This window comes from Cynoglossus semilaevis, chromosome 11 (assembly GCF_000523025.1).
Source record: "Cynoglossus semilaevis isolate Cse_v1.0 chromosome 11, Cse_v1.0, whole genome shotgun sequence".
Taxonomy (NCBI): Eukaryota; Metazoa; Chordata; class Actinopteri; order Pleuronectiformes; family Cynoglossidae; genus Cynoglossus; species Cynoglossus semilaevis.
In genome coordinates, this window is record NC_024317.1 from 9,985,106 (window position 1) to 10,009,834 (window position 24,729).

At 38.6% G+C, this 24,729-nt stretch overlaps 2 protein-coding genes and 2 long non-coding RNA genes across 8 annotated transcripts; 2 read left to right on the plus strand and 2 right to left on the minus strand.

Moving 5' to 3' along the window:
* Positions 1 to 291: 291 nt before the first annotated feature.
* gxylt2 (glucoside xylosyltransferase 2) lies at positions 292 to 14,904 on the plus strand. 2 transcript variants are annotated; one of them, XM_008320451.3, is made up of 7 exons: positions 292 to 952; positions 7,910 to 8,108; positions 8,913 to 9,044; positions 10,280 to 10,531; positions 10,852 to 10,975; positions 12,752 to 12,924; positions 13,838 to 14,904. In XM_008320451.3, the coding sequence occupies exons 1-7, from the start codon at positions 654 to 656 to the stop codon at positions 14,012 to 14,014; spliced, it is 1,356 nt and encodes a 451-aa protein (XP_008318673.1). In that variant the 5' UTR covers positions 292 to 653; the 3' UTR covers positions 14,015 to 14,904. The 2 variants fall into 2 exon arrangements, with proteins under 2 accessions (XP_008318673.1, XP_008318674.1); XM_008320452.3 differs by lacking the exon at positions 292 to 952 and adding an exon at positions 7,107 to 7,356.
* On the minus strand, positions 1,039 to 14,304 carry LOC107989248 (uncharacterized). Of its 4 annotated transcripts, none has more exons than XR_003051079.1 (4): positions 14,164 to 14,304; positions 13,795 to 13,939; positions 9,601 to 9,680; positions 1,039 to 5,935 (listed from the first exon to the last, which is right to left on the minus strand). It is a non-coding gene; the product is annotated as an uncharacterized LOC107989248 (long non-coding RNA). The 4 variants fall into 4 exon arrangements; XR_003051078.1 differs by lacking the exon at positions 1,039 to 5,935 and adding an exon at positions 7,131 to 7,265; XR_003051080.1 differs by lacking the exon at positions 1,039 to 5,935 and adding an exon at positions 7,966 to 8,159.
* A 341-nt stretch (positions 14,905 to 15,245) lies between the features above and the next one.
* Positions 15,246 to 20,210, plus strand: ppp4r2b (protein phosphatase 4, regulatory subunit 2b). The gene is made up of 9 exons (XM_008320450.3): positions 15,246 to 15,459; positions 16,085 to 16,166; positions 16,605 to 16,775; positions 17,394 to 17,487; positions 17,578 to 17,615; positions 17,711 to 17,785; positions 17,910 to 18,050; positions 18,132 to 18,451; positions 18,687 to 20,210. Exons 1-9 carry the CDS (start codon positions 15,426 to 15,428, stop codon positions 19,061 to 19,063), a joined length of 1,332 nt encoding a protein of 443 aa, XP_008318672.1. The 5' UTR covers positions 15,246 to 15,425; the 3' UTR covers positions 19,064 to 20,210.
* Positions 19,884 to 23,760, minus strand: LOC103386267 (uncharacterized). The gene is made up of 3 exons (XR_522301.3): positions 23,704 to 23,760; positions 21,150 to 21,413; positions 19,884 to 20,967 (listed from the first exon to the last, which is right to left on the minus strand). It is a non-coding gene; the product is annotated as an uncharacterized LOC103386267 (long non-coding RNA).
* Between the last annotated feature and the right edge of the window lie 969 nt (positions 23,761 to 24,729).

Below are 24,729 nucleotides of genomic sequence, written 5' to 3' on the forward strand. Positions count from 1 at the left end.
CCTCTGGGCCAAAGCGCCACACTGCTTAGATGGCTGTAGACTGAATTAACTTCAGTGGTCGGTTTACATATTCAGACACATACATGTATGCTAAAACACTACACTGCGACTTGTTGACCATCTCTCATAATGTTTATTATTATTATTATTATTATTGCTGCAGCAAACCTCATTCAGAGTAACTTTTAGCTTTGTCGAGCTGCTGAATGTCAAGATCCATGTTTTTAAGAACCAAATATTTTATGTTCTGGGCAAACAGGAATTCAAGCGTTATTGTTCACTGACTTATACTTATCTGTCTGTGTTTAAGGTGTTTAAGGCTATTTTTATGTTCAGAATTTAAGAACTATGACTGAATGACGTCTTCATATTTATTAACTGTTATTTGTTCAGACAAGCAATTCTGATGTTGTAACCTGAGTTTGCATTAATCGTTCAGCCATTACGGTAATGTTGTAAAAGCCACTCCTCCTCCGTGTGATCCTCTATGGACAGTGAGCAGCTCCTTTCTGCACTCCATCATCGACATCATTATCTGGGGGAAAACGCGAGAGGCGGACAGTGGAAAAATGTCACCCGGAGTTGGTGTCTTTCCCCCGTAGACATGAGCACCGTCATCCCTCTTCCTCATTCCGTCCGAAGTTGCTCACACCATGAGGATCCACTGCAAAATAGTTGTGGTCGCCGTGTGTTTGGGAGTTTTTCTACTTTTGTACTTTTTGGGGGGCAATGCAGCGGACGATCCGCTGTTAGAAAAAGTTGAGAAAGAGGTGAACAAGGAAAAGGTGAAGGACAACAACTCCCACTCGCGGACTCTTGGGCACAGACGCGATGCTGCGCCGAAGTTTGCCGATAAATCATCGGTCGGGGTCGGTGTGCGTCCCGGGTTGAGTTCAGGGGCACGGAGAGAGGATAAAGCGATCAGTAGAGGGGGCAGCGTGAAGGCAAAGAGGTGAGGGCAGTTGGTTTCCTGTTCCTTCTCATTCCATTTCAAATACTTTTTAATATCATATATATTTACCAATTCTTGCACAGAAAGGACCATCCCTATTTACAGCGATGCTCCAATCACTCTGCCTCCCCTGCATTTGTCTACGTTACTAGGCTTATTGAGGTACAGAACCAGATGACCATTTTCTGTCACGGTAACCCCGACTGAAGTGATCACGAATCATACTGTCGTCTGCTTGAGGCGGTGCCAGAGCAAACACTATGTATGTCATTTTGGCCAAGATGGCCTTCACTCCTCCCATTTATCTCTGTTGGACACCTATCTGGTCAGAGCATGATGAGGTACCACGGGTTAAATGATGGTCCAGAGACGTGGTGCTATGCAGCTGGAATTCCATCTTTGACCTTCTGGTTCTCAGTTAACCTTGCTCCCCCCCACTTGATGGCAAGCACATGTGTTTCCATAATTCTCTCAACAGTGGGAATTTGCATGTCATACAGTGCAGTATTCATCAAGTGCAGTGTTTCATACTGAATTTGAACCCGTACTCCAGAGCAACTTTGTCCCATAACTTAAACCTGAGCTCGAGGCAAATGCCAAAAACAACCATCCCTAGATACAGAGAGCCAGAAGCCACTGTCCGTGAAGTCCAACCAGATCTGCCCTATTACAGAACATATTTATAATTTGCTTTTTGCAAAAACATCCGTGTTTATAAATGAGCAATATGTAATGTTTACACTGCAGATTAAAGGTTGTACATTTTTAAAATCTTTTTTCTTAAGTTCTTATTTTCTAGTCTGACAAAGCTCCACATCAGATAAGTGCTCTGTTTTGATAGCTTCTGTTTTAATGACCACACTTAATATAGTAATTTAAAGAGTGTAGCATGGCATTCTCAATGGACACTTGTTGGTGGTGTCCATTATTTTCATTTAAATCCATGAATTTTTATTAAGTGTGGATACATAGACATTTACAATGCTATTGTTAATTGTCCAGTGTGACACTCCTGTGCTCCCTATGACCACTCTTCAACGTTGTTGCTTGGCTAGTGAAATGCACTGTACCAATCAGGGCACTGCGTAAATATTTGGCAGTGATGTGAGCACAGACCATGACTAATGTGATTATGTGCAAATGTCTGCAGTATTTGCAGAGAGAATGTCATACGGCAACAGCAGTACAGAACTCATATCCTCTGACCTCTAGATCTCAATCATTGTTGTAGTTGAAAAAAAAAAAAAGGCACTAAGGTGCTAAAATAATTGGTTATGCTTGGGTTTTCTTAATTTATTTTTAAACAGATGCAGAAAAAAACTAAATTTATTTTGATGTAATGCATTTGATGGACATTTAGAATAAGTTTAATAATAAATTACAGGCATTGCAGAAATAATAATAATAATAATAATTTGAACTTTAGTTATGCCATATTTGGGAAATTCTTGTATTAACAGCAGATCTGCTGTAACAGGCTGCCCCTGGCTGGAGCCAAGCATGTGGTTCCTCTGGTTATCGAACCCAGGACTCTCTGTTTCAGGGGCAGCAGTGCTAGTAGGGCAGTGGTGGCTTAGTGGTTAAGGAAGCGGACTTGGGTCCAGAAGGCTTCAGATTCGAGTACCAAGTTACCACTGTGGTGCTCTGAGCATGGCACTGTCCCCACACACTGCTCCCCGGGTGCTTAAAGCTGCCCACTGTTCACTTTGGTGATGGGTTAAAGCAGAGGTCACATTTTGTTGTGTGCTGTGTCACAATCACTAAGTAATTCACTTTCACTAACTGCTGCACTATGGAACCAAAATGCAGGCATATCTTGCATAAATGAAAATAAAACAAGTTTCCATTTTAAAATGCAGCACCGATCTTCAATAGAACCCTTGGGAGACTCTAAAATTTGTTAGATGTTTTTTTTCTGTCATCAAATAATAACTGCCGTGTTGTTACCATTGTGTGCATCGTTCATTCTTGGTGCATTGATGTGTTTACTTGTAAGGTGTATTGTCAGGTGTTAAGGAAAAAGAACAAAGTATGAATTTCTTTGCCTTTGTCTGAATTGCTGCATTCTCACAGTGCACCTGATAATAATCCTCTCTGGAATCTCTACTCAGAATGTCTGATGTGGTCACAAGTGGCAGCCTTACTGTGTTGTTTTTGATATCACTTAAAAAGCAAGGAAATATGCGTGTTGACGTGTTTTGCAGGAATTGTTACTTTTCTACCAATTGCACGAACACTGTTTGTTTTTGTTTTTTTACTCTTTTGCAAGGTCTTTGTTTTTTTTAAGTCCTGTCTGAGACATTGAGTAGAGAGACATTTAAAGAAAAAACAATGCCTATGGCTGTCTCTGGAACTGTTTTGCACCAGCACTGACGAGATATGTAAAAAATACATAAATAGAAAACCTGTTTCTGTTTGTCTTGGGGCAACACGATGTCAGGTCAGGCATCTTTTTTTTATTTATTTATTTTTGTTGGGAGATTAGAAAGCAGCTGCATCCTGTCGATTCTTTCAATGAACGAACACACACTTCATTTTTAAAGGCAGAGGAGCTTTACCGTGTGTTACCATTTCTGTCCAAGGATAGAAGCACCTTCCTTATTTCGTTTCCTCTGGGGTTGAATGCCAGCGATGCCACAGCAGCCACAATGTGGTTGTGTAGATACCCTCTCCACCGACAGACAGTAATATGTATTCTACTCCAAAGACTTGCTGAAGGATGGGGACAATGTTTAGCAGATAAAAGCCATCAAGGCGTTACATTGAGGAAGGACTTTTACGTCCTCCCAGAAGCTACATTCCCCCGTGTGTGCTGAGCGCTGATAAGAGAGATGGGGTAGAAGGGGTCACTGCTGGCCATTAAAAAAACATAACAGGTTTGGAAAATGGTTGGTTCTGACTGCTGCAGTCAGTGAACAGCCGGAGCACCTGGAACAAGCTCCAAAAGCTTTCTGCTTTTAAAAACATCAACTTGGTTAGAAAGCTACTTTGCAGTATGTGACTAACACATAGCTTTCATGTGGTAGTTACATCAATCTGATTAATAAAGAAAAGTCGTAGGAATCGGCAGTGATTTGTACCTTATCTCTATTTCTGATATCCGCTTTTGAGGCCTCAGGCGTTTGGAAATAGGAGTGTCAGTCAGGTTTCCTGAGAGCCGCGCTTTTGTTCCCGCTTTTGCTAATCATATCATTTCCTCTTGACACATCACACAACTTCCTGTGGCCAAAAATAGAAGGAGCAACCGTACAAATTTGGAGATAATAAAATCTGCAACACCTGAAGAGGAATAAAAAACAAATAAAATGGAAAGAAGCCAAAACAAAAGCTGCATCCATCACACTGCAGCTGACCAACCTTGAATTTACTTTTTTGGTGATCAAATGCAGTATTTCAGTATTTATAATTTGCATTTCTAAGTTTGGACAAATTCTGACTGTTTATCCCTCCTCACCTCTTATGAAATGTGAACTGCAGTTTAAAATCTCCCTTCTGGCCTGTGTAACCTGACCAGAGAGGCTGCTCCTCTGAGCCTTGGCTGCAGAAGCAGCAATGTTTGTTTTTGTGCTGTGAGGAATTGTTGAGAGTGAGTCATGGCCATTGTCAGAAGATGTTAAATTACAGATGAAAAGTTTTTCTTTATGGGTAAAGAAAAACTTTTAGAGATCAAATGTGTTTGCCAAACCATGCCATAAAATACTAAACCATTTCTCAAGTACAAAACCCATTTCCAGGGAAGTGGTGCACACTATAAAATGCATTGAAAACAAAATCTTGATTTGTCAGGCAAGCACAACAAGGAAAGAAGGACAAGTTTACCACTTACCCTCCTCATGGTTCAGGAATTGTTGCCAGTTAGAGAGCAAGCTAAGACACCCAATTTACTTTGTTTAGCAAAAGATTGCAAGCCATTTAATTTCTAAAGCAAAAAGATAAAGATGCCAAAATAAAGACTGCATAGCAAAACAACTGTAAATGCTGGTTAAAATTGACAAGCAGAAATAGCATCTCAGCTCTTGGAGATGATTAAGGTCACACAGTAGTAATTACGTGGTTCACTGAGGAGCAATCTGCTGAAGTTGATTGAATATTGAACCAAATAACGCATGAAGAACTATTTGGCCCGAGTACAAGCATGGTGGGATTTCTGGTATTGATTAAAGAATTACAACAAACCAAATATTTGGTGTTAATGTCTCTAACCTTTAAAGTAGTACCTATTGTTCAATAGGTACAACTCCTTTGTTTTCTTTAAATAGGACTGCCAAATTATTAACATTTTTAATCTGAAATTTAATCACAAATTACTAAAAGTTATTACTAAAAAAGGGCTAACAGAGCGTGCGTGGGGTGTGGCAACATAAAGGCAAAATGCCATAGGTTTCCGTGAGATTGGTAAATTTATGTGCAACTCTGTTGTTAGATTTAAGATTTTTAGTTAGAACATGCCCTTTAATCTTCACCACATGTTTGGTGACTGCAAATGATAAATATTTGGTGTTGGTGATTCAGCTCAACATCCTGATTATTTGGGATCATTCTCTTTAGTTACTCATACAACAACATACAACATTGTCCTTTTTTCCAGATGATTCTGATTGTGGTCATGTCATGGTCTTTCCATGACTAATCATCTCAAATTTGCCGTTGTATCTCTGGTTGCATCAGCTTCCTCAGAGAAGTAGCGCCTGTATTTTCTTGAACTTCAGAGACGTACAAATTGCTGCATGTAATCCCAAGTGCACACTTACAGCCTCGTCTTCAGTGAAATGTGTTCAAAGTTAAAAGTTGAACATGTTTTAATACAGCCTCATTTGCATTCCAGTGAAATAAACAACACGGCTCTGTTTAACAATACATGCACATATTTGTTGGACTTCAGCAGAGAGAGCGCAGTCAGCACACGCTCGCTCTGCAGCCAGTTATAAATGTACTCCTTTCCCTCTTCTGTGCTTTCTTGACTGTTTCCAGATGTGGGGAAATCTGCCACGACAAAAAACATCATGTGCACAGACCGACAATTACACAATGAAGAATCTGGCTTTTTTTTGGTCATGTTTTGCAATTCAGTTCAACAAACCATTTCCAGTATGTTAACATTTAACATTTTTTGGAATCTTAAAAGTAAGAGAGTTTTCTGATGAATAGAAGCTTGGAGATTGGACAGATTTTTAATACCTTTACTAATGTCCTAATCTGCAGTTCATTGTTTTTCTCTAGCTTCAGTCCTCCCTTGTTTCCCACCTGTCGAATTTCACGCTTCTCTTCAATCCTACGACTGGCTCAAATGGTTTATCCTCGCGACTCAGAGGAAATCATTTTTCCTTTTGGAAAGCAACGCCTTTAGACATGAAACAATTTGCCTTCCACTGTTTTCACAGTGCAAGTGCTACACACTGGAACAAAATGTTCTGTGTTCTGCTCTCTGTACGGCTGTGAAAATATTCAAGTTCAACATGTTGTTTCAGCCAGCGCCATGTAGTGATCAGGAGCTACCCCAAATTTATAATTATTAGCTAGAGAGATTAGATTAGATAGATAAGATAGGACCTATCTAATACCAACAGACTAAAGATGTCCTTTGTCCATCGGGCAATTAAACTGTTCAACTCTTCACTGAGGGGGCGCAAATGACTGGTGGGTAAGAGAGAGCAATAGATCCATAAAAATCTGTGCAATAACCACAAACCCGTACATTTATACTTGACTGTTATCATGTAAATATTTAGACATATATAAAAATATATGTATGTGTATGTATGTGCATTTTATCTTGCTATTTATATATGATATATTTACATTGTTTAATTATATTAATTAATAAATACACATTTATGTTTATTTAACTGTTTCTATACCTATATAAATACATACTGTATGAGAACTCTTACAATAGCATTATACCAATAATCTAACAATATTCAACAGCAATCATTGACTATCTACATGTGCTTACACGTGTTCAGGCTCATTTGTCTCTTCTGTATTCTCCTTTTAGTAGTGTCTTGTTCTTTGTTTCTGTTCCTGTGTGTTTTTTTATAGTGCTATATTGCAGCTGGAACCGTAATTTCCAAAAGGGAACTCCCGAGAGATTAATGAAGTTCTATGTAATCTAATCCAACAAGGCCTGCAGGGAGTTTGGAACAAAGGACTGGTTTTAGTGGGATTGTGTCTCAGATGGTTAGCGTGGTGCGATGTGTCAAAGCATCGAATGTCACAACTCTCAGAGAAGTCCTTGACTCTGGAGCTAATCGATGTGACAGAATGATGAATGTCCAATCTTCATGCTTCCCGAGTTGTACTGCATCGATTCCTACAAGACGACAGAATGACGTGCCGTTACTGTCGAGAAACGTCATGCTGACAGACGTACTGCTAAGTTCTCACATCCGATTCATTTCAAAGTGAGTCTTTCAGACATACTGTACTGAATCTTGGTGTTCACGTGATTAGTTAAAATATAGACAAAATTAATATTAGAACCATACATGCAGCTCCTGTCCCTCTGTTGTGCCTTTGTAGGCTTCTGCAAAAGCATTCTTTTAAAATGAGAAGTCACATTTATTAAATATATTTATTACTTATTAACTGGGGTCCGGTTAAATTGATTAGTTTTAACTAAAACTGAAGGTCAGATTAACCGTGTACATCCATAAATGTACTGAGTGGTAGAACCATGGTCTGTGAGGTAAGTAATTGTCAGCACATCCAATATTTCCCCATATACCCCAGCCCTATCCTTGACCCATTTAGACCTGACAGGGTTGCAAAAAAAAAACTGCACATTGCCTGTGTGATTAATAGAGTCCATTTTTATCTCCCTGCCCTGATTGTTCCACTGCATTCTGAAGATTTCATCTCAATGTAAAAGTGCTTGGGTTAATTGCCATACATTTCCTGCCTTATATGGTATTAAATTACACCTTTCACCTCCATTCATCTGTGTCCTTTTTCTAGCAAATCGCAAAGCAATGTGGGTCGACCTGCGAGGAAGCAAACCCAGCCGGGGGAGTTCATGCACTTGGCTGTGGTGGCTTGTGGAGACCGTCTAGATGAGACCCTCACCATGATTAAGTCAGCTCTGCTGTTTAATCTCAAGAAGATCAAGTTTCACATTTTTGCTGAGGATCCTTTGGCTCCACAGTTTGAAAAAAGGGTAAATCCCAGCGATGCTCCGGTGTCTAATGTGGATGTACACACCAAATACCTACAACACATCACAAATACTATGTAATACTGAAGAACACCTCAGTAACACAAACGCTCTTTGATTTCTGATAAACTCTGCACGTCTCTCTCTGTGATGCACAACATCAAGATCACAGCATGTTTGACTCTGCAGCTCTTGCTCTAGTACAGACATATAATCCTTTTATCTCAAGGCTGGCATGTAATATATCAACCTGTATTTTCTTCAGCACCGTGCAGCACTCCAAAGTCACCTTTACACCAGTGCTTTTGATTAGTTTCACTGATAGGGTAACTAACACTCTATTAAACATGATCCAATTAATGAACCTGAAACTGCTTCATGTGCTTTTTAAACCCGTAACCCTGAACCTATGAATCTGCTGTCAACTGTGGGTGAATTATTTGTGTTGAGGAAAAAACACCCTTGAGGAAGATGGGGAACCGTGATAGTCAAGGTCTAGATGATGACGTACAGGCGACAGTTTGTACAGCAGGCAACTTATGTGGAGACAGTAGATGTCATATTATATCAGTTTTTCAAGGTTGGGGGTGTGTCCACATGTGGGTCACCTGGAATTTAAATGTGGTCTCCTGAAATGTCTAGAAATTGATAAAAGTATTGGATATATTATGGATTACATTAATAGAATTATTAGCCTTACATACTTTTCTTTTGGTCAAACTATTGACTTAAAAAAATCATTCAATATTCCTATAGTTCTTTAGGTACTTTCTTGTATCTGAAGTCTGATCCATCTTCTACTTTCAGTTGAAGCAGTGGCCTCGCTCTGTATCAGTTAAGTTCCAGTACGCCATATACCCCATCACTTTCTCTGTGGGAGATGCTGACGAGTGGAAGAAGCTCTTCAAGCCCTGCGCTGCTCAGAGGCTTTTTTTGCCCGTAAGTTTGCAGCCCGTGTTTTTAACCCTTCAAGAAGAAGTGTTCACTTCTATTAAATGAAGCACTTTTTAATCTGAGTGTATAATTATCTAAGTATGAGTGGCAGGGTGAGTGTTGACTTCACACCTTTTCTCATCCATTTATTTAACAAACCAGCAGTCTCCAGGGACACGCTTAACTTCTTAATTTCATTAAGAGGAGGTTGTTTCTGGTAATTGATTTTCTTTCTGCTGGCGTTCAGTGAAATGTTATCTAGATGACTTAGCATGTGATGAACATTGATCAGAAAGATCAATCAGGTTTTCTTCTCATGCTACAAGGCAACAGTTACTGAAATAAAAATGCAGTACAGTTACATTTTAGTTTTAGTTACAACAATAGCATTTGTAGGTTGTGACATTAGTTAAATGTCCCAGACTACATTTCCTTCATTACCAATTCAGCTTTTTATCAAGACAACCAAATCAGACATTTTGGTGTTGACTTCATCAAGTCACAATATTGGTGATTTAGGAAGTTCAACATGTGGTGGTATCTCAAACCAGTGTCATCTTACCTTGACATGTAGAAGAGCCAGTAGAGGTTGAAGTGGCATCTTATCAGGATGTCTTCTTTAGGAAGTATTTCAGGTTCGCTCTTTAAAAAAGAGATACCACAGAGATAAGGCCAAGAAAAAGATGAGACAAACGAATTCAGCACTGTGTGAAACTGTTAGATTGCATCACAGTTTATACTTAGAAAAGGTCTGTCACATTGGTTGCCGTGAGAAAATAAAAAGTTAACTACTAAAAAGTTAATTTTCAATGTCAAGCATTTTTCCTAGTAAAAACAGTCTTAACTCATTTATATTGCAGTTGTTCTAGTTTTTTTGGCTGCTACGAATGTTTACATAGTGCTACGTGTGTTTTCACAAAAAAAAAAAGAAGAGAAAATCTAATTGAAATAAACCTGACTATGCCTTCTGCGCACTTGTAGTTATGATTCATTAATATGCCAGTGTGGTCTATGTGACCAAGCTGTTTGCACGCTCTGTGCAGATGGAGAGTCTTTAGGAGCAGCATGTACAAACAGTGGTTTTATTTATTTGACTAGTGTTTACGTATGACGTCAAACAATAATTTTTATCCACATTTTTTAGAACAAATACTGGTCACATGTCACAAGGAATTATACGAATAATTGGTCCTAGAAATCTGCTCATTTAATTCTGCTGCCACCTCCACTCATGCCTGCAGGTCATCCTGAAGGACGTGGATTCACTTCTCTACGTGGACACAGATGTTCTTTTCCTGCGGCCCATGGACGACATCTGGAGTTTCTTAAAATCCTTCAACAGCACTCAGCTGGCAGCCATGGCCCCAGAGCATGAAGTCCCCAAGATAGGCTGGTACAGCCGCTTTGCACGCCACCCTTTTTACGGGGTCACGGGGGTCAACTCCGGCGTCATGCTAATGAATCTAACAAGGATTCGCAGCACATTATTCAAAGTAAGGTCAAACACACAGTCTGATTTCCCTGTACTGTGATCAACTAGAGTGAGCTGTAATGTCTCTTTTGCATTCCAAGAATATTTTTCTTCCTGAGTGGTGAGACTGAGTGTTCTGAGTGGGCCGTGTGTGAAGCTCACTTATTACCACACTAGCATCACAAATGCCTGCTCGCAGAACTCAATTTAGCAGCTCTCCAGTTCTTCTTACTGCTCGCAGATTACAAACCAGTGCTGAAATGTAAATATGGCTCTCCTTGGATGGTGTGTCTCTCAGAACAAAGAGCTGAAGTTGATATGTTTGCGTTGTTGGTATTTCAGAACAGTATGATCTCCAGTGGTCTGATGTGGGAGGATCTTCTACATCCACTCTATCAGAAGTACAAGAACCACATCACTTGGGGAGACCAGGATCTCCTCAACATTATCTTCCACTACAACCCAGGTAACATGTGTATTCATCTCATGCTCTGAATGAGTCATTAAGGGCAAAAATGGTTTATGAAACAAGAAAAGTAGACAACCTGTGCAGAAAATACAATAATATAATAATGAACGATTTTTGCAACAATATTCAAATAAATAAAACTAAGGAGTTTGACTCAATCTGTGAAAAAAGCCAGTGCTAAGATATAGTTTCAAAATAAAAAGAACCTTGTTTTGGCAAATTTAAAAAATGTACATATTTCTTTTACATTTTTAAAAATGATAAATAGTACAGATTATGTAAATATTGATAGCTGTGAAGAGCCTTTTGCCATTTTGTTTTCCTATCCTACCCTAAAACACCATGACTAAAACAAACAAAAACAACAAGAAACCCAAGTATTTCATTTTTTTTTTTGTGCAGATAATTTAGGGAAGTCAGATTTATTTCTTGTTGTTAGTTAATTTGAACAGCATTCTGGTTTGAGAAAAACATGTTGCTATGGGGATGAACATACTGTACTATTGTAAAATGTTTTTTGTCGACTGGGACAAGGCTAGCAGTGCAGTTAAACGACTCAGTTGGGCTTTAATGCGCATGTAAGAGTACACACTGTTATGAAGAAAGAGAGGCAGCTTCAAAGAGGGCAATGAAACCAACATGGATTAAATTTTAAAAGTCTCTACACTTTGGTCCAAGCTGTTTAACAGTGTGTACATTAACAGCTTTCTAATTTAGTAAGAGTAAGCCATTCTGCATTCTGAATACTGATGAGGGTGTAGCTGTAGACAGCAGTGTGTGTGTGAGAAAAGCATCCAGCTGCAGCAGCCAGATGTAGGCATTAAGTGCTCAGAGCTGCTGGCACAACTGGTGTTTTGCTAGTGTTTGCTCAGCCAAACTGTGTTGAGTGTTTGTTTTTACATGTTAATGGGGAATTCTGGTGTTTTAATACTGGGTCCAATGTTTATGAATTTGTGTGTGTAAGTGAAGGGGTTTTACTAATGGGAACTTACGTTCTGGACCAGAGCTGTGTGTTCCTTTCCAAATGAAACGTCACACTAGTGTTGGTTGGTTGTTCTGACTTTTTTTGCTTGAGCACTTAAATTAATTATTATGATGAAATGTCATTGACTCACTTGTCAGTGTGAGTGATAATTGTTTTCTGAAATGTTTAACATTAAGTAATATAATTTCTGTGTATAAAAGAAATGTTTTCTTATGGATTATGGAACATGCTTCTGTTAGATTACGACTGTGGCGCTCCTGAAGCAGATATTTGATTGCCGTTCTCGATGGTTGGCAAAAATTAATTTTTAAAAATAAATGCACCTCAGCAGTGTATCCATGTTGATCAGTTGACTTGGAGACAGTATATGTTCTTTGCTGTGCTGGCTTTTCATGGCAGATTGACAGATTGACATAAACAGATTTTTTTTTTAGGATTGTTGAAATTCTTGCATTATTCATGTTAATTAATTTGTAAAATTAATCAGATGCATTCATTTTTATGCATATTTGCACATTGTCAGAATGATGCTGTATTCCATTATTATAATTACTTATGATCAATATAATAATTCCATTATTATAATTACTTATGATCAAGATTAATCACCATTAACCCACGGCTAAACTGTGATTAATCAGATTAAAATTTGTATTGTTTGACGGCCCTTGTTTTTAATCTATATATCATATATAATTTTTACTGTATGGGTGGATATGCAGTCATCCACTGTCATTAAATGTTAGATGTACAATGCTTTGTTTTCATGTGTTCTCCTCATTTTACAGAATGTCTCTACATCTTTCCCTGTCTGTGGAACTACAGACCTGATCACTGCATGTATGGGAGTAACTGTAAAGTGGCTGAAGAGGAGGGTGTGTCCATCCTCCATGGCAACCGTGGAGTGTATCATGATAACAAGCAGCCTGCATTTAAGGTCGTCTATGATGCAATACAGGAGGCGAGTACTCCATTCTGATAATGGCTTTATACTGACATACAGTCAGGTCTGTTGAAACTCAAATCACTCCACTGGCACTTAACAAAGTTCATTCTTCAATGTGAATAAAACATTTCTGTTTTTTAGTTAATTAGATATTGAGGTTTGTTAACATTTTTCCAGAGCATTTCTCTTCTAACAGTTGCAGCGAGCCTGGTATTCACCATAAAAATGCAGCGTCCTTCACCTCATGTGACACAAATCAATGCATTTGGAGACACAGAGAGACTGTATTGTAAGGTAGTGAAACACAGTGAAGAGAAGACTCGAAGCTAGTCGGTAATTTAGATGGTGTGGTCAAAATGAAAAAAAGAACTGGATGTGGAAAACAGGGCTTTCAAACCAGAATAGTTAACATACTCATGCTTCCACAAGGCAACTAAAAACCTCTGGTAATAGCGCCACCATAAGACTAAGCACAACTCTTCTGTTCAAATGTACCCACTTAAATCAATAGTAAGGACACAGAAGAATACTATTTACAGGCACAGTTTGGTCCAAACCCACGATAAAGTTTCTAGATATTGCATTTAGTTAGTATTGTCACAGATTGGACCTTGGTGAATTTTAATTAAGTCCACCTGTTTAAGATTGTCCAATTAAGCATGAAATCTTCAAATGCACAAAACCCGTTTCTTCAACTCAAATCAGTAGTAAATTAAATCATTATTATCTATGCTGCTATTTATTCCACTATATTGGCACATTTTTTGTAGGTTTACATATCCAAACTGGCTATGCTCTACTTTTTTTTTTGATTAGCACAGGGTACGGCCGTATTCTGCACACTCTAAACTAATAACTTAATGTTATGATATGTTTCATTTTTACCTGAAAGTCAGACTTGTAACAATCAATGTCTCTGTGTCTGCAGTTTCCCTTTGAAGACAACTTGTTCCAGTCACTCTTCTACCCCATTCAGACCAAGTTCCTGGAGACAGTCAACACCCTATGTGGTCGAATTCCTCAGGTTTTCCTAAAGCAGATAGAAAAAACCATGAGGAAGGTGTACGAAGAGAGAGTGATTAAGCACGTGAGGTCACACAAATGACCAAAAGGGACAAGCATAGATGTACGATGACTTTCCTTCGCCGGATCATGCCGAGGGACATTGTACTGTAAATTATACATCCTCAGTATGCTTTTGCAGTGTATTCATCACGTGACACTTGGTGGAAGAATGGTTTTATGCACACTCACAGACTCTAATGGTGTGGGTAAAAGACCATTGTGTACAGTGGAGCATTCAGTGCTGGTCAGTGATGCTGTACAATTGGGTTGCCTCATCACCTCCTCGACATAGTGATTGAGGGACTGCAGAGATTTCATTTTTCAGGAACAATGAAGCGTCAGCTCTTCATCCTATTTGTAAAAAAGAAAGAAAGAATGAATCTATTTTACAGTGTTTAAGTACTTGTCTATTTTTTACTCATGGATTTTGTAATAAAGCCAACTCTGTGCTTTTCTCTGAGTAGCACATCCATAAACCACTTTTGAAAAGATGATGTGAATAATAAACCTGTAGTGATCCTGACAAGTGAGCCTGTGTGAATTTGGAGTTACTGCTTCGTTGTGCAGTTTTCAAATGCCACTGACAGTATACAATACAGGAAATCTCTGAACTTGATTGTTACGAAATGAATGTTTAAAATGCACTTTTAGAATGTTTGTATTACCTGTTGGCGGTTTTGGACATGACATGTTACACTTTGTAGTGGGGGGAAAAAAGCGTGCTGAATGGTTGACATGTTACAGCTGATTATGTGCCGTATATTCTGTTATGTTTACTACCATAAGATATAAGCGATATTTACGTGTTCTGTGAATTTCAGAAATGTAAACCTGTGAGTCAAATGTAATGTATCAACTCCACATGAATCATATGATTTAAACTGGGAAAAACAAATGGCCATTGTGTCTTCAAAATAAAACATTGCAAAATCTAGGGTTTAATTCTTATTGAACACTATTTTTAGCAAATGCAAATTCGATATAATTTGCAGTTTTAATGTGAGACAAAGGCTGTATGTCTGTCTAACAATTTAATGTAGTGTTAAAGGTAAACTTGCTCTGAATTTCAACAAATAATAATTTTCCGGCTCAAGAAAAAGATGTTTTAAAGATTGTCCCTTGTGACTTTGATGTAAATGGAGAATCCATATACAAAAATCCCTTTTATTAATGATTGTAAACGCAAAATTTGTTTGGATTTGTTTACTCGTTAAAAAGGTAATTTTGAAATGAGTCGACTTTACCCTTCTCGAGGGTTGATGTTGCGGTTACGGTCCTCAGTGTTGATTATTGCTGGTGGCTTCTGAACAGCCTGTGACCTCACGGCGCCATATTAAAATGCTCCCTCCTCTTTTCCCCCAGTGAGCTTTTTAGCTTAGCAGCAGCAGCAGCAGTAGTTAGCCGCCAACCTGCTTTTTACATCGCCGGGACTGATAGAGGGCAACGACGTGATGGAAATTGACTCGCTTCAAGAGGCACTTAGAGGTCTTTCACCTTTACTCATATGACATTTTTGATCGTTTGTTGGTCACGTGTTGTTCAAGTATTTCCGTAATTGCGACATAATAATACATACACGGCTTGTAGCTCACTGGCTAACGCTACTTACTAGCTCTGAGCTAACGTTAACATCGCTATTGGTTTGACGGAAACAGCGTTCATTCCATGTGTTATCTCGCTGTAGAACCCAATAAAATATGTTACTTTTAATGATATCCACATCCCATACATGTACATTATTACGTCATTCTTGTGGCCTAACGTCTCATTTACTTTTCAGCTCAGTTAGAGTGACAGATTCTCGATTAAACAGTTTGCCGGTTATGCTGTATGTTAGCTGCAGCTAACTTATTGCTAACCGGTTAGCCTTTTAGAGAGATTGGATGTTGAGCACACTAATCGACTGTTAATGACAAAAATATGATACATTTTAGTGTCACCACACAACGAACAAATTGTATTCATATGTGGCTGTTGTTGCTAAGCCTCAAAACATTAAGCATTTCATTATAATTAACTAAACTGTCGGTAGAGTTGTGTCAAATTGAAGCCCTTTAATATCAGAACTGACTAATATTATGTACATGAAGGATTTATTTGTCTTTTTCAGACTTTGATAAGAAAGCGAAAAAGGAGGCATCACCTCTCCTGGAACAGTTCCTATGTCATATTGCCAAGACTGGAGAGACCATGTAAGTGGACATAGCGGGCCTGAGCAATCTGCCTCACCATTGCAACTGTAACTGCAACAACCTCATTATTACTTTAGTACACTGTAAAGCAGCTGTAAACAGGGTTTATTTCCTGTGGGATCATTTTAATTGATGCCTTCCATAATACTTTGTGTGAGCTTTAAGGTGTTTTATATTAATATCACACAAACTTGAGTTTTCTTTATAATAGTGTCACTTTCTGTTGACCAAGAGCCAGGCAACGTGTGCGTAGAAACATTTTGACGGGACTTTGAATAGCCTCAGAACAAATTACAATAGTGGCTGTGTAATGTGAGTAGTGTAAATTACCAAGTGAGTGAATTTGTTAATCTGGAATTCACTAAATTGACATTTGAGTAGATCTTGTAAAAGATATTTTATGACGTGAAATAAACACGTCAACAATGTATTCGCCAGGGTCCAGTGGTCTCAGTTCAAGAACTACTTCCTGTTTAAGTTGGAAATGGTGATGGATGACTTTAGAGCTTCGGCACCTGAGCAAAGAGGTCCGGCAAATCCAAATGTGGAGTCAATTCCATTTGAAGATATGAAGGAGAGAATTTTAAAGATCGTAAAGGGATATAATGGGTAAGTGTCCACTATATGTTTATACCTGTGATGATAATTTGACACCAGGATGTTATGGGACTTGCTGTTATCATATTTCTTTTAATGGGCCTCAAGCAAATATGTTGTTCATCTAGTTTGACTTTTGTTGATTGTGGCTTGTAATGATCAACAACTGGATTTTAGATGTTGACATTTATATTGTAGTACTGCTTCTGAATAGATTGACATGTAAATACAGTTTGGTTTGACATTATTTGTGGATAATGTTAAAGACAATGTTAAATTCACAGAACAAAATGGACATAATCATGTACATCCCGAACCACCTTCAAATGTCATGACTGTTTCAGTCCTTGATGACCCTGTTGTTAACACCTATATTGACACACCATACTATATTCATCCTTACTTTGTGCTGACATGCACTCAGAAATACACACGTCAACCCTAACAAACTTTCAGTGCTGTAGTCTATTCCTTGAGCCCCACCTTTCAGAGACCCATAAGTTTGCCATTTTGTATAGTGCAAAATATATAAATTATGAACCAACTTTTTTTATTGGAATGACAATTTTGCAACCTAAAATAATAAATGTTCTATTTGCATGTCATTTTTGTTTGCTTTGTTATTTTTAGAATCCCATTCACAATCCAGCGCTTGTGTGAGCTGCTCACAGAACCTAAGAGGAACTATACAGGAACAGACAAGTTCCTTCGGGGGGTAGAGAAGGTACATAATAAATGATTGTATATATGTTTTTCCCTTCTACCATTTTATGCCTCTTTGTCACTCACTTGGAAATTCCTGTTTTTGTTCTAGAATGTAATGGTTGTAAGCTGTGTACATCCAACCTCAGAGTAAGTGTCCTAATATTGCAGTTTGTAATTCAGTGTTTTGCAGTAATTATTTTGGAGTGAAATAAGTGGTGTGGTTTCATAAACATTTTTTTAAGGAAAAATGGATGCAGTGCTGTCAATAGAGTGAATGGAGTGATGCTCCCTGGAAACACATCTGCTTTCACAGAAAGGTTAGATAGGAGGCAGATTTATTATGTTCTAATGATACTGTTATTTGTATTTAATCGCATTTGGATAATTCTCCTCTGAATACTCCTCTTTCTTATTGTTACATTCTTATGTTTCTGTCTTAAGGAAGGTGAATGGTCCAGGAACTCCACGGCCTCTAAATCGACCGAAATTGTCACTGGCTACCTCACTAGCTGCTAATGGCCTGCCAGACAGCACAGACAGTAAAGACCTCAACGACGAGCAAGAAGAAGACAAAGACTCCATGTAACTAGTGGCTCACAACATGTCAAAAACCTAATCATTTGTTTTTAAAACAAAAAAAAAATTCCTGCTTTGTCTTTGCAGTGAGATTTCAGCATCGGAAGCCTCCCTAGGGAGCTCGGTGAAAAACAAACACCCAGACGCAGAAGAGGACATGGAAGCTGAGCAGCAGGAGGTGAAGAGACTGAAGTTCAGCAAGGAGGACGAGGATGAGGAAGATGATGAAGATGACGAAGAAGAAGAACAGGAAGAGGATACAATGAGGCCAGCACATAACTCTTGCCTTTTGAAAGAGGCTGAAGCCATGGTACAAGAGGATGAAGAGGTGGATGATGAGGCAGAGAAGGACGGGTATAGCAAAGAAAATGAAGCTTCCAGCAGTGCAGCTACCACTGAAGTCCAAGGCAAGTTTTGTTGTTCTCTAATTTATACAATTGCCTTTTCTATCTTTTGAACAGTGAATGTTTACAAATTAAATAAGGTAAGGTCTTTGGAACCACAACTCCCCATAGTCTCCTATACAGTAGAGCTTTTTTTTTGCCACAACTTTATCAGCCCTTTAAACATTTCCTCATTTAATGCTTTGAACTCCTGACTCTTGGCTGTGAATAAACTTGTTTTTCTTTTTCTTTTTTTTAGAACCAACAAGCAGCACACAGGCTGAGGTGTGCTTGGACTCAAGTGAGGAGTTGGAACAAGCTGAAAGGGAGGTGCCATGCGGCTCCCAGGATGAAGGCAGTGACATGGACCAGACTGAGCAGCAGGCACCTGCAGGCGTCCTGGAGAGTCCTGAAACTAGCAGGGACGGTGAGGACAGCAACAGTGACCCAGTCAGCAGCAGCAGTAGCAGCAGCAGCAATGGCAGCAGCAGTAGCATAGAGGACGGAGCAGAAGCAGCCAGAGAAGATGTAGCTTTTGCTCCTTCAAGTAGTACGACTGAACCTCCCACAGGGGACGCCATGGAAAATGCCATCACTAACACTGGGATCACAGAGGAGCCTATGGAGCAGGACTAGACTAAAAAGTCCACTGCTAGCCAAGTGTGACCACACACCAGCTTGTCCTTGAATCCAGCTTGACTGTCAGTGGGAGTGAGGCCGACTGGTCCTTCTACTCAAAACTAAGAGCCTCCTCCCACTTTAGGACCCTCCACCCAAATGGCTACCTGGCATTAGTGTGGGCGTAGAAATGAGTTGGGTTTTTTTTTTTGTTTTTTTTTTTACTTAAACATTTTATTGATCTTCTTGTCTTGAATTTTTAAGTAACTCTTCAAAGAGGTTGATTTCGGCAGCCTTGAGTTTGTTGGCTGGGATTTTTTTTTCAATGGAGTTGTTTTGAGTGTTTTGGGTTTTAAAGCCACTCCTTCTAGCCTTGTTGGATGCCGTGCCAGGATTGGTGGTTTAGGTTTTGTACCCTTTAAGCCCAATGGTCAGAACAGAGCCATACCAGCCCACATCATTATTATTTATGAAGTTGTTCAAATTTGAGCTATCAACACCATTTCTATTCCTGACTGAAGCACATGTAAAATATTCCTTAGTTAAACAATATTCCAGACCTAACCTCCCTCCCTCATAACTTTGTAGTTTCTCCTTGCTAATTATTTTAAAATTTACTTCCCAATCATGGTGTGATGGGAGAGTATTTTCCAATGTGTCCTTATTTTAATCTTTTTTTTCCCTCTGTCTTTGCAAACATACACTACCGATCCCCTCTGAAAGATATGGTGACATGCTACTTTTGTAGAGATGTCCTCTGTAAATTGAGATATTTTGAAGGTTAAAAAAACCCACCATAATTTATGACCATTACTATTGAAGTTATTTTGGAAATATATTTTTTGTTCCATCTGCCAGTTTCTGTTTCCGAAAAACCAGCTGTAAGTACAAAGATGACCTCCGCTTTGTATTGTGATGTCACCACGTCGTTTTCACTGATGCCCAGAGCAGTTTCTGGTTCCAGTTCTACACCTGTTTCTGCAGCTGTACTTTTTGATATTTAGGATTTTAAATTTCTGTAAAGTAGAATTTTTTTAGATTGTAATACAGTCATGTGTTCACTGCCTTTGTGAAACCATATACAGTTGTATAATTTCTGTGTATACTCTGAATGCTTTTGCTCTCAACGCAGTATTCAGAATAAGCAATAAATGTTAACATTTTTATTTGTGTTGCCTTCTCTTCTAGTGTGTGCACATCGCTAGTGCTGGCGTCAGTGGGGTTTCAACTAAATGATGCGTCCAAGTCTCTATAATCGTGATTAATTGTTGATTTATGGGCTGGTACTAACTTACAAATGCAGCGGTCACATGTGATGGGGCTGAACCCAGCTGTTGTTAGGAAACATGAAAAGTTCAATTAAGAGTTTCTGGATAACCTGGTCCTGCATGTTGGTGAACTGTTAGAGGAAACCCTTGCACAAGAGGGCAGAACAAATTCCAAAGAGAAAGTTCTAGGTACAAATTCCTGTAACAAAAGTTATGATATACTGATTTAATGAAATACAGTCTTAGGAGAAAATCAATGAAATCATCTGATTCACAGAACACCTGTGATCTAATTGGATGATCCAGCTGTCAGTTGCTAATGTGCTAATTGTTAGCAAGTGATAGCCTTGCACCATTTACCATCATTTTAAAAATGCAATAATAAAAGTGAGAGTATTTACTACTGGAAAAGCTTGAGAAAGATAGCCACAATAGTAAAGATGTAAATACAGTACCTCTAAAACAAATAGAATTCTTTTTCTGGGGCATCCAAGTTAAAATAATAGTAACATGGTCTGTACGGTTAGTGCACTTCAATAGAAATGATTACTTGTCTGGAACTTGGAGTGAGCTGTGGAATCCTGCAGGGGATTGTACATCACTCCAATCCCACTTGGAGGCTGCGAAGGCATCACACTTGAGCACTCCTTGACCCTGACAGGATTAAAAGAAGAAGTCAATCAACTGTTCTCAAAGTCAGGACAACAGTGTGAATTAGTGACCACCTGTCCTGCTTTACGTTGTATTGCACAGCAATTTTAGCCTTTGTCACGCAAATTGAAGATTTGGTCCCACCTTTTCATTCGACATTATTAAAAATAAACAATTTTATATACCCGTCTGTCCATGGGCACGCCTACCGGTGCAGTCCATAGCAATAACAGGCCTCTTCGTGGATAGGGCAGTAGCTGACAGGCGTGTCAATCAAATTGCTGACTCGCAGCAATCTCACACACTTTTGAAATCGTGAAGGCGCCCATGTGCAGTGTGCCGCCAAGAAAAAAGACGCCACCCTTTGGCTGAGACCGGTGGATGGAGATTCTGAACCAGCATAATGCAATTTGTGGAAAACGGCTTTTCTGTCGGCCATGGCAGCGAACCTGACAGGAAACAGCACAATGCACGTGAGTCTTACAACAAGCACACAACAGAAAACATCCAAAAGTGTGTAGTATTTTTATGCAAAACAAATGACACTGAGTTGGATAAAATTACTGCAGTAGAAGTTACCAGTGTTAATCACGCAGTGCAGTATGCGCATTGAAATCGGTCACCGACTGCTGAAAGTCTCAAATGGAATTTGGTCCGGGCCACTTTGCACATTTGTATAGAGTTGTATAGAGTTCTGCAAAGATGCAGATCATATATTCATGTCCAGAATCTCGTTATGGTCTGCGTTTAACATTTGGTTGCTTTTCTGCTACCATTGTGTTTCAGAAACGTGCTATTCAAAGTGCTGAGAAAGGCTGTTGGCCTGCCACCTGCTGGATTGTGATGCCAAATCTGTTTTGTGGCGCTGGGGTATTTCTATTTTTTATGTTCATGTTTTCGTCACAGATGGCCATATAATCCACAGGAGTTGTTGCTTTTACAGAGACCTATTTACACTGAAATGGTTTAATTTCATATCAGGTCATATTTTGTTGTGCCATATCTCCTTATTTTATGTTAAATGTGGTTGAATTAGCATCACTACATACGTTACATTGCAAAGTGTGTGCTTTAAGGTTTAGGTTATGTCTTGGGTATTATAGAGTTTTATTTGTTTTGTGGGGGTAAAAGGCAAAATACGTGCATGTTACTTGGTAAAAAAAAAAAAGGTTAGCTTTAAATGACTGTCCCACTCAAACCTGCTACATTTTGTCGGTTTGGTGGTGGTCACCCTGAAGGTGACTCCTGCAGTTGTAGGGAGTTGAACAAAACAGAACAGAAAGTGTAGCAGGGGTCAGACGCCGACACGCGCAGTCTCCATATCATCCAACAGAGGGCACTGTTTAGTTCCCCAGGCAGAGTAAACGTGCCTCCAACAGCCAATTGTAAAATCAGAATGCAGGCAGAGTGGTCTGGCTGCTGGATGAGAATGCAGGCTCAGACACATTCTAAGCACCTGCTTGAATGGACCGTGAAAAACATTAGCAGACACTGTGAGCTCTTTCATCTACATCCAGCACTGTCTGCAGCTGTGAAGACAAATTGGCAAATATTTTCATCATAATTTTTCAACGTCTGACAAAATAACAATTCTCAAAATACTTTAATTTAAAGATAAACATACAGAAAACTTAACATTTTGAAAAATATTTTGGCAAAACTTTTCATAATTTTTCAACGTCTTACGAAAATTAAATTAGGATTTCCCCCCAAAATTGCAAAATGTTCAAATTTGATGATAAACACGCAGATAAGATAAAAGTTGTGAAATCACGATTTTGCAGAAAATTGTATTTTTTTAATTCCTCAAAATGTTTAAATGTGGTGAGAAACATACAAAGAGGATCTTATGAAATCTTTTTTTTCTAAATTTTTTTCAAAACGCTCTAATTTGATAAAAAACTTAGAAAAGATAAAAATTTGAAAATTATTTTTTCAAAAATATTCATCATGAATTTTCACTAACATAACATGCAAAATTGTGATTTTGCTGAAAAATTCCCCCCTAAAAAAGATTTTTTCTAAATGCTCTAATTTGATGAGAAACATGTAGAAAAGATAAAATTTTGAAAATTGTTTTCAAAAACTTTCATGAAAATTTTTTCAACCATTTCCAAACAAATTCCCAAAATGCTCTAATTTGATGAGAAACATGTAGAAAACATAAAATATTGTTATTAAGTTATTTTTTCTTTTTCAAAATTAGGATTTTGCTGATACCAGTAAGTTGGCCAATACCAAGTCCCTGAACAAATCTCAAAAATACAAGTTTTTCAACAATGACAAAAAATACACTAATTTGCATTTGCATTATTTTTCATAATAGTGATGAGTCCTAAGAAAGTGAGTGGTAAGGATGGTAGTGAGAAGAAAAAACGCATGATGACCATGGAAATAAAGCATGAAATTGTTGATAAAAATGAGCGTGGTGCCCACTAAAGAAAGAATACAAATCGAAAAAGGAGGAGACCAAGAGGAAGACCCAGGACACGCTACGTCGCTCAGCTGTCCTGGGAAAGCCTCGGGATCCCCCCAGAAGAGCTGGAAATGTCTGGGGAAAAGGAAGCCTCGGCGTCCCTGCTCCGACTGTTACCCCCGCTACCCGGCTTCAGATAAACGGAGGATGATGGATAAACAAATCAAAAAATAGAAAAGTAAAAAAAAAAAAAAAACCCCAAAAAGGAAGTTAATTCTAAGCTTAAAAAAAAGTATTTTATATGAATATTTCAAAAATCTTACCTGTCAGGTCTGTCTGTTTCCTGTTACTGCTGTCTGCTGTGTGGAGTAATCTGTGTGATCACACTCACCTGTGTCTCTGTAATTAGCCTCACTTGTGTCACCTGGTGCTCCTTGTACATCTACCTCTCTCCCTCACTCTGGCCTTGTTGGGATCATTGCGTGCGTGCGTGCGCAGTGGGATTTGAACCTGAAAACTTGTGGGCTATAGTTTGCTTCCTTAACCACTGCACCAACACTACCACTGAAACACACAAGACTATAGTCTTACTATCATTAACAAATCCAAACAAATTAAAAGTTTTACAAACATTTTCGTCAAAGTTTTTTAGTTTTTTACCAAAAAATGACACAAAAAGTTCAAATTTTAACACAAATCTAACAAGTTCCCTAAATGCCCTAATTTTATGAGAAACGTGCAAGAAAAGATACAATTTTGAAGTTTTCTTTTTTTTAAATGTCATGAAAATTTTTCAGCTTTGGACCAACATGACATGCGAAATTATGATTTTGCCAAAAATTAAATGTTTTATATATATACAGAAATATATATATATATATATAATTTTAGATGAGTTGCTCTGTTGAATATCTTCCAAATCTTTTCCTTTAATCACAATTTATTTTTCCAAATTTCTAAATGACTAACAAATGTCAAAAAACTAATAAATATGTTTCATATGTTTCAGCTTACATTCTTGTTTACTAAATACACTTCTTGGCTCAGAAGCCTGCCTGTGGGTAAGACAGTTCAGTTGGCAGACTGGACTAGTCTGTGGGTGGGTGTGACATTGATGTTTTCGTCCCTACTTCAAGAAGACCAAAACCACCTAAAAATGGCCTCAGCAGGCAGGCACCACCAGAGCAGGCCCCCAGACAGGCTTCACAAGCACCGCGCAGCCACATGGTGACAGTGAGAAATACTGTGTAATGTTCTGAAACGGTGAGTGGAGGGAGAAAAAAGAGGGCTTTTTTTGTAATGATTCCCATGTCCAGACTTCTGTGCTTTTCAGGTGTGGATTTTAGTCA

Bases quoted from the DNA above. Each gene is read 5' to 3' on its own strand.
- gxylt2 (XM_008320451.3), top strand. From the start codon at position 654: ATGAGGATCCACTGCAAAATAGTTGTGGTCGCCGTGTGTTTGGGAGTT. The intron at 953-7,909 runs GTGAGGGCAGTT...TCCTTTTTCTAG, and splicing joins GGCAGCGTGAAGGCAAAGAG to CAAATCGCAAAGCAATGTGG. The intron at 10,976-12,751 runs GTAACATGTGTA...CTCATTTTACAG, and splicing joins TATCTTCCACTACAACCCAG to AATGTCTCTACATCTTTCCC.
- ppp4r2b (XM_008320450.3), top strand. From the start codon at position 15,426: ATGGAAATTGACTCGCTTCAAGAGGCACTTAGAG. The intron at 16,776-17,393 runs GTAAGTGTCCAC...TGTTATTTTTAG, and splicing joins ATCGTAAAGGGATATAATGG to AATCCCATTCACAATCCAGC. The intron at 17,786-17,909 runs GTTAGATAGGAG...TTCTGTCTTAAG, and splicing joins ACATCTGCTTTCACAGAAAG to GAAGGTGAATGGTCCAGGAA.